Source organism: Tenrec ecaudatus, chromosome 16, assembly GCF_050624435.1.
Source record: "Tenrec ecaudatus isolate mTenEca1 chromosome 16, mTenEca1.hap1, whole genome shotgun sequence".
Classification (NCBI taxonomy): domain Eukaryota; kingdom Metazoa; phylum Chordata; class Mammalia; order Afrosoricida; family Tenrecidae; genus Tenrec; species Tenrec ecaudatus.
This window is the reverse complement of record NC_134545.1, coordinates 99,969,170-99,987,702: the sequence shown is the minus strand read 5'-3', so window position 1 is coordinate 99,987,702 and position 18,533 is coordinate 99,969,170. Positions and strand designations below refer to the sequence as shown.

At 40.4% G+C, this 18,533-nt stretch overlaps 1 protein-coding gene across 1 annotated transcript in view; it reads right to left on the bottom strand.

The window, feature by feature from the left end:
* Positions 1–12,875: 12,875 nt before the first annotated feature.
* CCDC172 (coiled-coil domain containing 172) overlaps positions 12,876–18,533 on the bottom strand; it is a 44,686-nt gene continuing 39,028 nt past the window's right edge. Inside the window, exons 7-8 of the mRNA XM_075533470.1 lie at positions 17,269–17,356; positions 12,876–12,914 (exon numbers count right to left, since the gene is read on the bottom strand). Of these exons, the coding sequence (XP_075389585.1) occupies positions 12,876–12,914; positions 17,269–17,356 (127 nt within the window). The remainder of the gene's footprint in view (positions 12,915–17,268; positions 17,357–18,533) is intronic.

Below are 18,533 nucleotides of genomic sequence, written 5' to 3'. Positions count from 1 at the left end.
TTGCTCGCCCTTCTGAACTTGGCTCCTTGGGTAAATTCCTTTTGTTCTCACATGGTTGATGAGTCTACGGGGCACTTAGCTCCTCAGTCTGCCAGTGCCCCTGATAGAACGACCCGTTGTTTGGCTGGACATTGGTCCACAGGGCTTGAGTTCATTTCCAGACCAGAAGGATGACTCTGGGACATGATAGGAGGGCCCCACCAGTCTCTCTCTGACCCATGGACCTACTCTGTTGTTAGGACTTTGAGTTTTAATGCACACTTATCTCCCACTCCTTCCAGGACCTTCTGATAGTGATATTTTATGATATCTAGTAAAGTGCTCTCTGCATTTGAGAAATAAAGGTCTCTTTGCTGCTTTTCTAGACTCAGGCCCATTAGTCTCTAGATGTTCAAGAATGGGAAATAGCATTTATCAGACCCCACTGAGCTCAGGCCGTCTTGGGTTCAAATCTCTGCTTTAATATTAACACCGAATTTTCTCGGCAATTTCCTTCATGGGACCACAGCCTCTGTTTCCTTGGCTGTAAAGCATCAGTGTTCCAATATGGCAGGCTAATGGTGAACATGAGATCTGATGTATATAAAGCATCTAGCAGGCGATGTCAAGGATGGGGGTCTGAATTGAGCCCCCACCCCCCGCCCCAGCACACTCTCTCTATGCATCTAAGAACGGATCAATGGAGCAATACATAAATGAGATAGGGAGGTTATCCTGGCTTAATATATCAAGTGGCCAAGGATCAGAGAATGCTTGGAACTTTTTCAAGTGCCTTTTAGTGTGGTAGTTACATAATTTGTTGTCAATTTGAGACTTAAGAATGAAGGGGTGGAGTTTAGGCTATCCATCAGATCGCAGCTTGATGACCTCATTTGTAGGCGCCAAGGAGATAAATAGCTCATTGGAGGTGGGGCAAACGCTCACTCCCTGCAAGACATTCCTGCAGACAAGACACATGGAGCTACACTAGTGCCCTGAGCTGGAGGAGTCACATAGAGACCCCTGCCAACGCTGAGATGCTTCTACCACTGCTGGATCCACAAGGCTTTCCATCCACTGGCCTGTGATCTTCCTGCATTTGGTGTCATTGCATGTGTTGCATGAGTCTGAAGAGGAATTTATAGATTGGTATCGTATATATAGGCTAATATCAGACTTAGGGACTTGATCTGGACTGGGCTGGGATGTTTTCTTAATGCACAATTGCTCTTTGATATAAAGTTCTCTCTTATACACATATGAGTGCCTATAAATTTGTTTTTCTAGTCTACCTGGACTAACACATTTGGTTAATACCAATTTTATAAGTGGTTTCAAGGAAAAATCTACCATTTTGATATTTTAAATTCAAATAGACTGGACTTGTACTAAACAAATCAATTAGGCTCTTTGAAGGTTAACAAAAATGGGAGCAATAGTGCAATGTGACTAAAATTTCACTTTCAGATACTTAGATTTTACATTTTCTCCAGGGTGCATGCAATATTAATTTTTTAAAAATTAGTATCAAATATATACTTGACAATTACACTAGAAAAAAGTGAAATGACAAGCAGATTTTTAAAAATAGCATATATTTAAGCAAGAAGGAAAGCAGCCAGGCAGGCCTGCTGACTGTCTCTTCTGTGAGGCTCCGTCTTTCCCAAACTTGAAGTTACGGGTCTTGTTAATGCAGTCTCAGAGACCTCCAGCAGATGGCACTCATAGGTTTTCTAAATCTGGGGCCAAAAAAACACAGGGTTGTTTGACCTCTGCATTTCAGACCAGGAGGAGCGAATAAATCATAGTCAGAAGTGAACGCATTTCTAAATTTTCTATCACCATGCAGAAATAATGCTTTTGATCTACTCTAATGTACATTCATAGCTTGTAAGCAACTTACAAATTTTCACTTTCTCTTCTAGCAGCGGTGGAAAGTCAGCATTCCTAACTACTACCTGCCAATCAACAGCTGATGTCAGAAAGCTGTAAGTAACCACGGAAAGGCCCCCGCTGTTCCATGAGAGGACATAATGGCATTATTTTCTTAGTGGTTCATTTCGATGCTCTTATTGCCATAGAGATGGAGGTTCTGAGATGAGTAAACATTGCTCTCATTGTCAGCTCGGTAAAGCGGTTCAGAAAGAGTAAGAAACCAGAAGAGAGTGTAATTCAACCAGGAAAAAGAGTCCACAGTAACTAAATCCATTTGCATGAACTGATCAATAATAATCTGTCCATACTTAAATCCTCAGGTAGTACAAATGGCTTGAAGAATGTTAATTCAGCCTCTATTTCAATGGACATTTATTGAGCATTTTCTATATGCCACTGTTCCAGGCTCTGATGAAAAACTGGGGGAGGTGATAAATGATGACCCGGCTCTCAGGGACCTTGTTTTAGTCGGCGATAGGACATGGAATGAAACACACAAGAAAGATGGGGGCGATCACAGGTCTACATAGTGAAGTAAACTAGGTGGCGTGAAACCGTGGCCCTGACTGGAGGGTCTGACATTTCAGCTGACACCTGAATGCCACAAGGAGAGAGCCCTAGGGTGATAGGCATCCCCAGGTTGAGGGAACGCAGCCTGTGCGATGACCCGAAGGCTAGAAAATACCTGGCCCATTTGAGGACCAGAAAGATGAGGGTAGCTGGAGGGTGGTGGTATGAGCTGCATTTGAAGACTAGGTTGGGGCCTGGGTAGGTGGATGGATGGATGGATGGATGGATGGATGGATGGATGGATGGATGGATGGATAAAAGGGACCATGGATGAGGAAAAGACAGAAATGAGCAATATGGCTAGCTTCAAATTAATTAGAAATTATTTCACACATTTATCTTTATGAAAGTGTCTATTAGTCCACATTCCTGGCTTGGCACGTGCTGACGAATGAATATAGCTCTTATTATTTCATGTTTTACATACCCTTCAGCTTAATCTTAGATACCAATGAGCACAGGATCACGGAGAGAAAATGCAACTGCAGAAACTGTAATACAGTAGGATCAATCAATATTCATTTCAAAAGACACCAAAAGGTGACTTTTCAAGAACCTTTTATTTGACTTTATTTTACACGAAGTTGCTCATTTCTCCTCAAAGATAATTTTTTCATCAATTAAAAGTTTCACCTTTAGTGATTCTGATTACTCAGTGCTTTCTAATACAAAAAAAAGGTGATTTAAATTATCCTCACATTTCTCTCTTCTATATTTCCTGTTGTGAATATTCTGTTGTAATTTCCCAAAAGAGTGTATTTTAATACATGCTAGAATGTAAATCAAAGCAATTAAACTGTAAGGCCCATTGATCTCCTCACTTCACACTAATCAGTCCATCAATAAAGACCCAGTGTCGATGGCAAAACCTGGGCTATATGTTTGATTTCCAATTTATTAGGGATCACTGAATCACTCTTCACTCATAACACATCCACATGCAATACAACAAACACTGCCTGGCCATGTGCCCTCCTCTGAATCTTTGCTATTTTTCAGCCCATTTTTGCGGTCACTGTGTCAATTCACTAATTGGGGAGTTTCGTCTTTTTTACTGACCCTCTCCTTAACCACGTGTGAAGTCTTTCTCCCAGGACCGCCCCCCCTCCAACCGCCTCATCTTCCCAATAATATGCCCAAAGTACCTGGGACAAACTCCACTCATCTTTGCATCTAAACATACTGGCTGTACTTCTTCCCAAACAGATTTGTGCTTCTGGCAGTCTCTGGTATATTTAATATTCTTCACAAACATCATAATCCAAAGACATCAACACTCAGTCTTCTTCGTTCATTGTCCTTGATATACCTGACATAATTGAGTAACCAGGCAAGTAAGGGTTTTGCTTCGGAACACCTGGTAAAGAACTTGTACAGTATATTTGTCCAAGTAACTACTTTGAATGCTTTCTTGCCTGTTGCTCCTGTGTGTTGATTGTGGCCCGAAAAGATGTGTTCTTTGACATCTACACTTTTCTCCTTTTATTATGATGTTGTCGGTGTGAGAATTTGTGTGCCTCTTATGTTCGGACAAAGTGAAGGCCATAATATTTGATCTCCTTAAACAATGCTTTAAGATTTAAGGCGTGTCATATGCATATCATAGATTGTTAATGGGTCCTCCAATCTTGGTGTCAGTTTCTTCACATAGTTTAACTTCTTTATTTGCCTGATTGAATCAAGATGGTGACAGGATACAACCCTGATGCTCACCTTCCTGATTTTAAACCATGATCTATCTCTTGTTACGTTCTTGGAATTACCCCGTGGTCTGCGCTGGTTCTGCATGCTCACAATTAAATGGCCCTGGAATTCCCATTCTTTGCATTGCTAATGATCATTTGTTGGGATCCATACAAATGCCTTTGCATAGTCAAAACAAAACAAAAAGACAGATTCACATCTTCCCTGGGCTCTGTTTTCAGTTGAGATCCACCCGACTTCAGCAATATTATCCCTCACTTCATGTTTACTTCTGAATCCCAGGTGAATTTCTGGTAGTTCCGTCTTGTGCTGCTTTGTTTTTCAGTTATCGTCAGCAAAATTGTGTGTGTGATATGAATACCGTTTGATTTCTGCATGCTGTTGGATCACTTTTCTTTGGAATGGGTACAAATAAGGATCTCTCCCACTCAGCTGGCTAGGTAGCCATCCTCAGTTCTTGGCACAGACCAGTGACCACCGCCAGTACTACTATTTGTTGAAACATTTCTATTGTGATTCCACAAATTTCTGGAGGCTTGTTTTTCACGAAAGCCAGGAGGGCAGTGTAAACATCTTTCTTCAATTCCATCAGTTCTTGATCACATACAACTTCCTGAAATGCCTGAATTTTGATCAGTTCTTTTAAATACAGTCACTGTGAATTCCTTATATCTTCATTGGATGTCTTCTGCATCATTCAATAGGTTGTCCATAGAACCCTTCAAAATTGTAACTTATGGCTTGAATTTTTAAAAGTTCCTTTTTTTTTGGTAAATGCCGTGAATTGCCTTTTTGGTTTTTAAGTCCAGGTCTTTGCACATTTCATGGCAGTAATTTGTTATCTGGCGTCACCCTTTGAAAGCTCCTCTTCAGCATCTCTACTTCCTCATGTTTTCCTTTTGCTTTAGCTGCTTCACCTTTAAAAGCAAAGTTCAGAATCTCTTCTTACCCCCATGTGGTCTTTCGTTTGCTATCTTTTCATGACCACTTGCTTTCTTCATGTTTGATGTCCTTCATCTGGTGCTCAGCCATTAGTGTTCAGTGTACCCAATCTATTCGTGAGATTGTCTTCATATTCTGGTGGAAGATACTCAGTCATATTTCGGTGCTTATAATCTTGTCTTCGGCTTGAACTTGCATGTGAGCAATTGATGGTTTGTGCCATAGTTGTTCCCTGGCCTTGCTGTGACTGATATTGACCTCCTTCATCACTTCTTTCCATAGATGGAGTCCCATTGACTCCTGTGTAACCCATCTAATGGAGGTCTTTGGTGTTACAAAATTCTGTCCTTGATCTGCAGTGTCATTTCTACCACTTAGGCTAGAGCTTCCAACTTCTGATCCTTCTGTGTTTCCAGCTTGGCTGCATGTTTGATTGATTTCAGACTGACATTGAAATTGATAAAGTAAAATTCTTCATCATTGGCTTCCGTGGTAGGTGACAGATTTGAATAATGTTATTTAACTGATCTTCTTTGTGGGCCTTTGGCTATCACTGAAAGCATTGACTTTCGATCTTGAAGTGCTCTGATGATGAATTTGACACCATTCCTCTTCAATTTGTTATCCCTGACATGATTATTGGATTCAAAATGACCAACCAGTTCTTTCCCACTCACCAATGCCAACAGTATCAATCTTTATGGTACTGTCCAATTTAATTTCTGGTACTGTCCAATTCTCCAAAAGTCATCCTTTGTCTATTTCACATTCTAATTATTAATGTATCTCTGCAGCTGTTTTGTCAACGAGGGTCCTGAAGGCTTCGCTTCATCACATCACTCAGGTGGACCCTAGCTTGAGGAGGCAGCTTTTCTTCAGTTGTATTTTGGGAGCCTTCCAACATGAGGGGCTCGTCTTCTGGCACTATGCCAGACAATGCTTCAATGTTAATTAAAAGGTTTTCACTGGTCAGGTTTTTTTCTTTTTCTTTTAGAAATAGATGTCCAAGTCCTTTTTCCTAGTCTGTCTGGATCTGGAAGCTCTGCTGACACCTGTCTATGAGTGACCCCTCTATCAAACCATCAGTGGCACAGCTTCCAGGATCATAGCAATATAGTCCCGGCTTGTGGTGGTTATATGATCTGTTGTCAATTTGAGTGAAGGGGTGTTTAGCCTGTCAATCAGATTGGAGCTTGATGACCTCACTTGGAGGTGCCAAGGAGATAAAGGCAGGACACATGCTCACTCCCTGCAAGACATTCCTGAGGACAAGACACATGGAGCTACACTATTCCCTGAGCTGAAGAAGCCACGTAGCGACCCCTGCCAGCGCTGAGATGCTTACACCACCACTGGATTCACAAGACTTCCCATCCACTGGCCTGTAATCTTCCTACATTCAGTATCATTTCATGTGTTTCGTGAATCTGGAGTACTTTATAAATTGGTATAGGACATATGGGCTAATATCAGACTTACTGACTTGATGTGGACTGGGTTGGGACCTTTTCTCAATATTCAATTGCTCTTGTATATAAAACTTTCTTTTACATGAGTGTGTATGAATTTGTTTCTCCAGTCTACCTGGACGAACACTCCACAAGAGCATGGCAAACTGACAGATGAGTGGGGGGATTTCCAAGAAGAATCTCCATAAGGAGCTTTGGTTTTATTTGATGTGTGTGTGTGTGTGTGTGTGTGTGTGTGTTTTTAATATAACCTTGGTATTTCCACATTTTAATTGGCACCAGACTTGAGAGCTGACATTAGCTGGTCTTCAGATTGTGCCTAGGTCACCCATTCCCAATCGGGAACTTTGTCTAAACACGAAAACTGTTCGAAACATCCTCCCATTTAGTGGTAATTTGAATTTGCAACTAATTGTGGTTCATATTCACAAAGTCATCTCCAGAAATATGCATTAGTGATTGTAGTTACATCGATTCAATGCAGACTGAGGATTTTAGCAAGGTTTACCTTATCAACTAATTAGACTATCTCCTACAAGTAGAGATGCATCAAGTAGCAGCATTAGTTTGTGGACTAGACACTGTGAGACTTGGATGTTGTGTGAGCATGCCTGAATCGGGAGTGATGGCATCCACTGGTTTTCTCCCTGCATGTTAGTAGCTATCTCACTCCCGAATCCAGACCCCTCCTGTGCTGCTTGCTGCTTGGGCGCCACGAAGCACTGTCGAGTCCTTTCTACAGAACACTCGACAGACGGAGCAAACCCTACAATACTCAGGAAATCCACACCACGTGAGGCTGGATGCTGCTGTCTCAAGTGAGAGCACACACTGCTTTGCACATTTTCCTCCGAAGGGAAAGCTCACATTAAACCAGCGATAGAAAGGAGGACAGTGAGGGCTGGATTACCCAACCAGCAAGGTAAGCACAAGCTTACTGATGCTTAGTAAGTAAGCCGGTGCTTACGTCCTTACTGGATACTCCATTCCTGTTGGGGATTGTAAATCTGAAGAGGCTTTGATTCTGTAGGAAGGTGCAGGATTGGAAGAGAGATGCCAACCAGGCTCAGAAACAGAATCTTTGCTGTGGTAACAAGACATGAAATTGGTCACTACAGATTATTAAGGCCTAGTAAGCCCTTGTTTACTTTGCTTACTGAGTCATTCAACACTGAGTACAGTACATATATAGGCTAATAACTTAGGGAGTTTATTATGACTACCAAGACATGTGTTATGGGTTATAGATGTACTGTACTGTTATACACCTGGCAGTTCGAACACTTGGTATTAATAGACGCCAGATACACATTAGGGCATGCGGGGGGGGGGGGGGCGGGGGTTACTCTGTTCGCTAGGCCCCATTCTCCAATCAGGATTCCTGAACTCTACTACAACTTTATGGATCAGGGATGCGGGTCATCTAAAACTTCATGGGAAAATTCCATTTTTTCCCAGGAACTTACTGAAGACTCCTTAGAAGTCACTGGATTTTGAATGTATGTTATGTGGTGTATGAGACTATTTGAGTTCATAAAGTTGTATAGCTCTCTGGCTTTAAGAAACAAATTACCATCGTTGTTCTCCCATCCTGTGGACTTGCGTTTAATATGAGTAGAGGCGTAGCTGGGCTATGGAAGGTACTGGCACGTGCCCTGGGAACTACTGGCAGCAGGCACCAATGAGCGGTTCCTAATCACTATCGCGCTTACCATCGCGCCGCCAGCTGTGAGAGATCATTTAGTAATTTAAAACTAATTGCCATGGGCGCTAATTTCCGTAGCTATGCCTCTGATATCAGTCAATTGTTATTAATGTCACATTTTTACTTACTCTTTATTTTCTCCGACATCTGAATTCCGGTGCTGTCGATTTCATAAAGGCCATTTAGAGATAGATTTGCTATGTATCAAAAGCAGTTGTTTAAATAAGCATTCGGGTCTGTCTCCGCTCTTGCTACTTTTCATAGCAGCAGCTGGGAGAGCTGCTCCACCATTGGTCACGGCTTTTCTTGTGACACTTTCTTTGTTTCCTCCATCAAAGTAAATACATTCTTCCAACAGCCACTAGCGTGCAACATTTCCCCCGTGTTTCCTAACACCAATCCTCGGTACAAGGATCAACAAAGCCCCAGTCTCCATCATGGAACAGAGCAAAATGAACACATTACTTCCTTTACATGTATGAGACAAGAGGGGAATCTTCTTTTAAACAATTATCAGTCAAAGACAGAAGAAAAATCGTGTTTCCTCACTGCTGTACTCAGCTGACCATTAGCAGACTAAGCAAAACTTAGTTAATTGAAAGTGTAATATTCAGAAAGCACAGATGCAATTTCAAAGGTAATTTTGCCCTTCCTATTGTTACACTGAGAATAGAAAAATTTAAACCCATTGTTCTAAGATAAAGGGGGCAGAAACTTCAGGCTGATTGACAAATTATATGTATAAAATTTCATTTTTAGTTCACATCCTGAAAAACAAAACTCCCATGGAGGGGAGGAGGGGAAGGTTCTTCAGGAGACTGTGAGAGGTGATGATATTTGCTTTCTTAAGGTTTTCAAGATGACAGAGTACAGGACCAAGAAGGGGGTCAGGAGAAACTAAAGTGAGCAGATCCTAAAACCTGAAAATAAAATTACACTGAACAACTTCAAATTTTAAAAAAGAGATTCTAAATACCTGAATGACAGACATGGTGCTAGTAAACCCAGAAGGAAAACCAACTCATGTGGATTTCGATCACTTCCCTTGACTACAGTAATGTAGCACAGTGATGTGTGCTTGACTGTCGTGAACTAGAAGGGGCTCGGCCGTGAGCATGAGCCCAGCGCAGGGTCTCTCCAGAATCTGCTGTCTGTCCCTCTGCAGTGAACCAGCTCAGCTATTGGTGGCACTTCTGATGACTCAGTTTATTTGCACAGCGAGATGTCCACCTGCAGTAACTTAACTGTCTCCAACTGATGCTGTTTTAAGATGTTTCTAGACTCCAATTTAACAACTTGACCCTCAATTGGACATCATAGAAACTCACTGTGGGGTCCCAAATTCGGAGGAAATGAAGGGAGTATTTTTATTTCTTTTAGAGTACTACGTACACCATACAGAAACACTCAGTGGACAGAACAATGGATACCGTAAGAGTCACTCTCCTTGAGCTTGACTCTGCCTTTTGTCTGCTTCCATTTCAACAATGAGATCAGGGAAGGAAAGGGCTCTCTGGTCCAGTGGTCATGCTCCACATGGTACAATTTTGTTGCTGCCCCCCCCCCCAAATAGCTCCATTAATCAGCAGGAAACATATAACGTGAACCATCTCTATATGCTAATATTATCCCCATCCAAAGCTTGGAATTGGAAAAGTTGCTTCTGAAAGAACTTTTACATAAAATAATTCTGGTGGTACACCCTGAAACTCAAAGCAATGTCAGGGTTACTCTGACTTTTATTTTGGAAAATTTAGTGAATGTACTTAATGAACGAACATTAATTGAAAAATGTCTTTCTCAGTGTAGTCAGTCTTGCTTCAGAGTAACTGAATCCAGTATGAGATATACTTTGATCCAAATAATGTTATTTTTCCTACTTCTAAGAGCTCCATTAGTTAGTAATTCTTAACCAAACTGAAAATGGACCCCATCCACTGTGCATATTTTATAGCAAGATTTAGTTGTGTACCCTGTGATTTCTATTGATGGTCCTATTTCACTTGCTTCTGTGAACTTGCGCCTTTGATTACATTGATGGGCAGAGTCAGTTACTGTGATTGATCCCACCTGGGAGTGCTCTGTATTACTCAGCCAGGCAGCATGCAAATGTGAGCGGCCACTCAGCTGAACTGTTTGAAAATGAGTTTAAAGCATTTTTAAATAGTGGCAATATTAAACCTCCTGTTATTGTTTTAACTTCATGATTCTTGATTCACCACTAAACATTTTATCTAGCTATTCCATATAGCGCGCGCGCACACACACACACACACGACAGAACACATGGATCAGGAGCAGCTTATTCTGCATGTAAACCTTGTGTATTAGCAATGTAAATAAGCAGGAAGAGCTTTAGTTCACATTAAAATTTTAGGTACGAAGCCAGCACTGGTAAGTGAAAAAAGACTTTATGTGTAAATTCAACCTGCATATTAATAACATGATAGACAACTAGTAATAGATACTCATAAAACTTTAGACTGTGTGCAGATAAATGGACCAAAATAACATAGAACCAAAGTCATGACTAATCCTAATAATCATTCTCCATTTGCATATAAAATAGATTGCAATTCCCTGGTCCCATTAATTTTTCTTCTTCTTTAAGCAAAAAAAATTACTATTAATTTAAATGTTCTAAGAATCAAAATAGAAATCCCTTGTAAGAATGCAAATTATTTAAATAGATGGCAATTGCTATACATCCCAAAGAAGTGTTTGTTTTGTTGATTAAAAATATACACACACATGCACACACACACCCCATATATACTTGTGTATAAGCCGAATTTTCCAGCACATTTTAATGCAGTTCTTGCGATAAAATTAGGTGCCTCAGCTGATATTTGTGTCAGTTTATACTCGAGTACATATGGTATATGTTAAGTGTACCAAAGAAACTATGTCAAAAATAAGACTTGCTCTGAAAATTTATGAGTACTCTACTATACTATCAATAAATGCAAGGCATTTGCAAACATTCCATATGCTAATTCAACTACAACAACCAAGGGGAGTGTGGCTTGTAATATTCTCATTCAGTTCCTGTAAAAGCACAGATCCTCAATGGGTTTGTTCTCCCTGTAGCACTCCTAGTGGCAGACTTGCAGGGTCACTGAACAGTTTCAACTCAATTTGAGAAACTACAGGTCCAACGTCCTGTCTAGGTGGGGGTATGAGGAACAGAGAGAGGGATGGTCTTGGGAACTAGGCAATCCAATGTTTAAGTCAAGTTGTCCACATTTTAGGGTCATCATATAAATGAAAAATGAGTCCTCAGAGTCATAAGGAGAGTTAAGATACAATATAAAATTACTATAATAAAACTCAATTCTCAATAAAAGGATTGTAAGAAATTTAACTGAGTTCATCAGAAACAACATTGGTTTGGGCAACTGAAACTGCAGACACAAACAGCTGGAAAATGGCACCCCAAACTATATTCCAGGGATAGTCCCCCCAAAATGATGTTCATTTGTTTTTTTGATGTGAGGGGGATAATACATTTGGAGTTCATTCCACCAGGTCAAGCTTTCTTATTTAGAGATTCTGAAAAGATTGTGTAGCAATGTGAGATTTAAAAAGTCTGATTTGTGGCAGACAGGCCACAGCAGTGGACCCGCTCAGGCAGCCATCTCAGTGCATCAGTTTTTGGCAATTAACAGCATGCCTCTCTTGTCCCATGCACCTGACTCACCTGACCCCACTCTCTAAAACTTCTTTTTGTTTCCACCAATGCAGAAGGACATGAAAGGATAGTGATTTGAGGACACAGAAGGGATGAGGGAAAAATGAGGGAGGTGCTATCAGCCATCCAAACAGATGAGTTTGAAAATGTTTCCAAGAATGGAATTGCAGATTTGACAAATGTATTAAGTGTAATGGAGAGTACTCTGAAGGTGATAAGGTTGTTTTGTGAAAAAAAAAAATTAAATCCAGAGTTGGGGGTGGGGTGGGGAATTCCAGTTGTTTTGGGTACGCTCGTATTCTGAAGAGAAACTTAAAGAAAAATGGAAAAGACTGTCTTTTGCAGATGAAAATCCCAGAGGACATGTCATCAGATAACCTGTGATTAGAGAAGGATTAACGTGAAAACAAGCCCTTTCATTGGTGGAAATGGCATCAACGAAAATGGGTCAATAACTTCTTCCTATGTATGTTTGATTAGTAATCATTAGACCAAAGGAAAACTGAGGTAAAAAATGGAAATACAGATTAGAAAGTATAGATTAACTTATAGGTCACAGGGATTTAAGGGGCCCAGAACACAGCATTTACTTCTTACCCTTTTTTATCTTCTTTTAAAAACAAAATCAAAACACACAGGGATCTTTTACATATCCAGCATACAATAGGAGCAAAAATGAAAAACAAAACAGAAAACCTCTTTTGTTACTATTATTATTACTACTACTAAAGCAATTCTCAATATCAACAATATCTTAGAATGTCAGCATCACACATTATTGACAAGCATCAGTTGCAATGGCACTTATGCCGTTCATGTGTCAACCCAAAGATTTGGTTCTAAGATGCGCTGATCAAGTCTCAGATGGCTGATCAATTCTCTAAACGTTATTTTCCTGAAGTCTTTTCTGTGCCAAAGTCTGAAAAGAAGACAAGCAATAATGATTCCCAATAAAACTTAATTTTTAATAAAAGTATGCAAAATTTAGCTTAGAAAAAATATGAATTCCAGGCATTTTTGAATTTTTTCCTAAAAAATATAAACCTTGATATAAGTAATGTAATATTTTAAACAAGAAAATATTGACAGAAAATATCTCTGAAACAAATATAATGCATCAAATTAAAACTAATTTAAAACCATGCATGATTTCTATTACAGTCAAGCACGGCAAATGCTAGGTTCATTTTACAAACAACAAAGGAATGAGGTTAGAAGCAATTTAAAGTGCTCCCACACAATCTGGAAATAAGTTTCCAGTAATTGAATAAAAACTTTTGAGATCGTAAAAATCTGTAATAAGAAAGTTTTAGGATCAAATACAAGAGTATAATTATGTCTAGCAAAAACAGAAAGCTTTTAAGCATGATGGTAGTTAAACTATTTGAGTGCAAGAATCCTCTAGGAACAACATCAGGCGAGGCAATATTGTGAGGTCACATCTGAAAAACTTTAAACTTGCTTGAAATTGAATACTTTAAAAAATATACCTTGGTGTGTTGCAACGACCTCTGCACCCCACTGCTTATCCATCAGTGTGTCACACTGCGGTGGCTTGTGTATTGCTATGAGCTGGAAGCTATGTCACTAACATTTCAAATGCCAGCCGGGTCACCCAGAGTGAACAGGTTTCAGCAGAGCTCCCAGATTAAGGACAGACAATGAAGGAGGCCTCACTTCCCTCTTTTAGAAGCAGGAGCTGCTGAAAACCTTATGCATAACTTCAAAACACTGCCACATTCTGAGGGCCTAATGAGGTCATTGTCAGAGATAGTGCCAGAGGATGGGCCCTTAGAGTCGAAGGACACTTGGAATGTGACCAAAGAGGAGCTGGTTTCCTAGTGTGGATTGGAACATGGTGAAGTGAGTTGCGTAAAGGCTGTGGAAGTGGAGCCTCTAGGATTTTCATTTGAAGATGGGGCATAACTCAAGGTAAGGAGAAAAAGCTGCAAAAATCTGCTAATGATTGGAATTTAGGATGTGTGAAATATGAATTTAGGAAAACTGGAGGTGGTCAAAAGTGAAATGAAATGAATAATGATTGATGTCCTAGGGATTAGTGAGCTGCAATGCACTGGTATTGGCCATTTGGAGTCAGAAAAATCACATGACTTACTACACTGGAACTAACACAATCAAGAGGAATGGTGTGGCATTCACTATCCAAAAGGACACTGCAAAAATCAATCATGAAATATAATGAGTGTCAGTGTTAGGATTATATCTATTCCCAGTTCAAGGAAATCCAATCAATATGACTATTATTCAAATTTTGCAACCATAAAAGGTAATGATGAAGAAATTGAAGAATTCTACCAACAACTTCCGTCTGAAATTGATCAAACATGTAAACAAGATGCACTGATCATTACTGGTGATTGGAATGCAAAATTATGAAACAAAGAAGAAGAAACAGTAGTTAGAAAATATGGACTTGGTGACAGAAACTAAGCTAGAGATCACATGATAGAATTTTTCAACACTAACAACTTGTTCATAGTAAGTACCATTTTTTCAACACTAAAGGTAGTGACTATACATACGGCCCTCTCTAGATGGAATAAACAGAAGTCAACTTGACTGCATCTGTAGGAAGACATGATGGAGAAGCTCAATAACAGCAGCTAAAACCAGGCCAGAGGCTGACAGTGGAACAGACCGTCAATTGCTCAAGCTGAAGAAAATTAAAACAGGTCAATTGGAGTCAAAATATGACCTTCAGTCTATGTCACCTGAGTTCTGATAGCGTCTTAAAACAGATTTGACACCCGGAACACTAAGGACAGAGACCTGATGAGCTGTGGGAGGACATCAGCGCCATCATTCATGAACACAGCCAAAGGTCATTAAAAAGACCGAGGAGAAAGACAAGATCAAAGTGATGTCAGAAAAGACTCTAAACTTGCTATGAATTGTAAAGCAGCTACAGCAAATGGAAGAAATGATAAAATCAAAGAGTTGAATAAAATAACTCAAAGGGAAGCTCAAGAAAACAGAACCAAATATTGTAATGAAACATGCAAAGAGAAGACAAAGCCAAAAATTACAATGAAATGGGCAGAGAATTAGAATTAGAAAACCAAAAGCAGGGAGGGGGGAGTGGGGAGGGAGGGGAAAAAAAAGAGGACCTGATGCAAAGGGCTTAAGTGGAGAGCAAATGTTTTGAGAATGATTGGGGCAGGGAATGTATGGATGTGCTTTATACAATTGATGTATATATGTGTATGGATTGTGATAAGAGTTGTATGAGTCCCTAATAAAATGTAAAAAAAGAAAAGAGGAGGAAAAAAAAAGAAAATGATTAGGGTAAAGAATGTACAGATGTGCTTTATACAATTGATGTATGTATATGTATGGACTGTGATAAGAATTGTATGAGCCCCTAATAAATTGTTAAAAAAAAAAAGAAAACCAAAAGCAAAGAACAAGCTCAGCATCTCTTGAATGGAAAGAATTGAAGAAAAAACGTAAACTTGGAGTTGTGATATTGAAAGATTCTATGGGCGAAATATTGAATGATGCAGAAAGCACCCAAAGAAGATAGAAAGACTCCACAGAGCCACTGTCCAAAAAGAATGAGTGGACATTCCACTATTTCAGGAGGTAGCATATGAGCAAGAACCAGTGGTGCTGTAGGAAAAAGTCCCACCTGTACTGAAAGCATTAGTCAAAGCCAAGGCTCCAGGAATTTGATGGTGTGCCAGCTGCAATGTTTCAACCAGAGATGAAGCACTGGAAACACACATTCGTCTATGATAGGAAATTTGGAAGACAACTGCTTGGCCAACTTATTGGAAGAGATCCGTATTTGTACCCGTTCCAAATAAAGGTGATCCAACAGAATGCTCAAATCTGTAGAACAGTATGGTGGCTAGCACATGCCAACACAATTTTACTGGAGACCATGCAACAACGGTTGCCGCAGTACACTGACAGGGAGCTGCCAGAGTTTCAGGCTAGTTCACAAGAGGATGGGGAACGAGGGGTGTAGATGGATTTGGGCTGAAAGCAGAGCATATAAAAGGTGTTTACTTGTGTTTTATTGACTGTGCCAAGGCATTCTACTGTGTGGCTCCTAGCAAACCACAGGTCACCTTGAGTAGAACGGGAATTCCGGAACACTTCATTGTGCTCATATGGAACTTGTTCCAGGATCAAGAGGCAGGTGTGCGAAAGGTATGAGGGAACGCTGTCTGGTCTAAAGTCAGGAAGGGTGTGCATCAGAGCTGCATCATCTCAGCATATTTATTCAATCTGTTAGCTGAGCAAATAATCAGAGAAGCTGGTTTTTATGAAGAAGTATGCAGCACCAGGAATTGTAGGTAGGCTTATTAACTATCTGGTATATGCAGATGACATACATTGCCTGCTAAACTTGAGGAGGACTTAATGAAGATCAAGGATTGCAGCCTTCAGTATGAATTACAACAAACTGTCAAGAAGACTCAAATCCTCACAATGGGACCAATAGGTAACATCGTGATAAATGGAGAAAAGGTCAACATTGTCAAGGACTTTTGTCTTTCTTGGATATACAATCAATGCTTATGGAAGCAACAGTCAAGAGATTAAATGATGAGCAGCATTAGGTAACTCTGCACAAGACCTTTTTAGAGTATTCAAAAGCAAGGATGTTTGTTAATTTGAGGACTCAGGTGGGCCTTAACCAAAGCTATGGTACTTTCAATAGCTTCATCTGCATGTGAAGGTTGGACATTGAATATATAAGACCAAAGAAGAACAGATGCATTTGAATCGTGGTGCTGAAGAGAATGTTGAAAGTACCATGGACTGCTCAAAGGACAAGCCTGTCTCTCGTGGTCAGAGTGCTCCTAGAGAGGCGTAGATGGCAAGACTCTGTCTCAAGTACTTTGGACATACTGTCAGGAGAGACCAGTTCCTGGAGAAGGACATGGTTGGCAGGCAAAGGGACAGTGAAAAAGAAGAAGATCCTCACGGAGATGTACTGGCACGGCAGCTGCAGCAATGGGCTCAGACATAGAAGCAGCTCTGGGAGCATCACCGGCCCATACAGTGTTCTGTTCTGTCATCTAGGGGCAGAGCCAACTCGATGACAACCAGCAATAATGACTCTGCATCCGCACAAAACACCTCACAGACTGATGGTTTAAACTCAGTTGTGTTTTTGCAGTTTGTTACCTTTAATCTCATACCTATCCACATGAGAGACAAAATACACTAGTTCAATGATACGTATACCAGTCCACCACTTCCTAAGAGGTACTTCCGTGAAAGAACTAATGCTGGCTTACCATCTCCAAAAAGTCCACTTCTGCTTGGAGAGCTTCATAAATACTTCTCATATCCTCTTCTTCGTAAATTTCCAATTCTTTTTTAAGTCTGTTTCAAAGAGAAAGTCATCATATCAGTTTAGTAGAAAACTAAACACTAGTTTAGTAATGATGGTCAAGTTTGCAATTTCTATAATCATAAAGTTAAGTGAAAAACAATTTGGTACAAAATTTTAATTCCTTTTGAGTCTATTCCAAATTTAACATTTGAAAAACAAAACTCTCTCCACAGGTCTGTCTAAATAAGATAAGCTGGATGAACAGTCTGGAGGAGAAAATAATGGGACCGACAGTTCCAGGGGGACAAGGGGGAGAGGAAGGTGTGTGTGTGCGGGGGGGAGGGGGGGAGGTAGTGGTGGTAACAAACCCAGGGACAAGGGAACAACAAGTGATCCAAATCGGCGGTGGTGGTGAGGGTGTGGGAGGCCTGGTAGGATCAAGGGTAATGTAACCAATAGGAATTGCTGAAACCCTGGTGGGGAATGAGCATGATAGTGGGACAGGAGGAAAGTCAAAGGAAATAGAGGAAAGAGCTGGAAGGCTAAGGGCATTTATAGAGGTCTAGATAAAGACATGTACATATGCAAATATATTTATATATGAGGATGGGGAAATAGATCTATGTGCCTATATTTATAGGTTTAGTACTAAGGTAGCAGAAGGACATTGGTCTCCACTCAAGTACTCCCTCAATGCAAGAATACTTTCTTTTATTAAATTGGCATTCTATGTGGCGACATCGGGAGGGTAGGGGTTATGGAAAGGGGGAACCGATCTTGGAGATCTACATGTAACCTCCTCTCTGGGGGATGGGCAATAAGAAAGTGGGTGAGGATAGACGCCGGGCAGTGTAAGATAGGATAGAGTAATAATTTATAAGTTATTAAGGGATCGTGAGGGAGGGGGAGTAGGGAGGGAGCTGGGGGGGGGGGGAAGGAAAATGAGCTGATTCCGGGAACCCTAGTGGAAGGTGAATTTTGAGAATGATGCGGGCAACGAACGTATAAGGGTGCTTTACTCAATTGATGTAGTATGGATTGTGATAAGAGTTGTATGAGACCAAATAAAATTATTTATTTAAAAAATTGGCATTCTATGATGCTCACCTTCTCAACACAACTGCTGAAGACAAAGCAGATGAATAAGCAAGCATATGTGGTGAAGAAAGCTGATGGTGCCTGGCTATCAAAAGATAAAGCGTCTGGGGTCTTAAAGGCTTGAAGGTA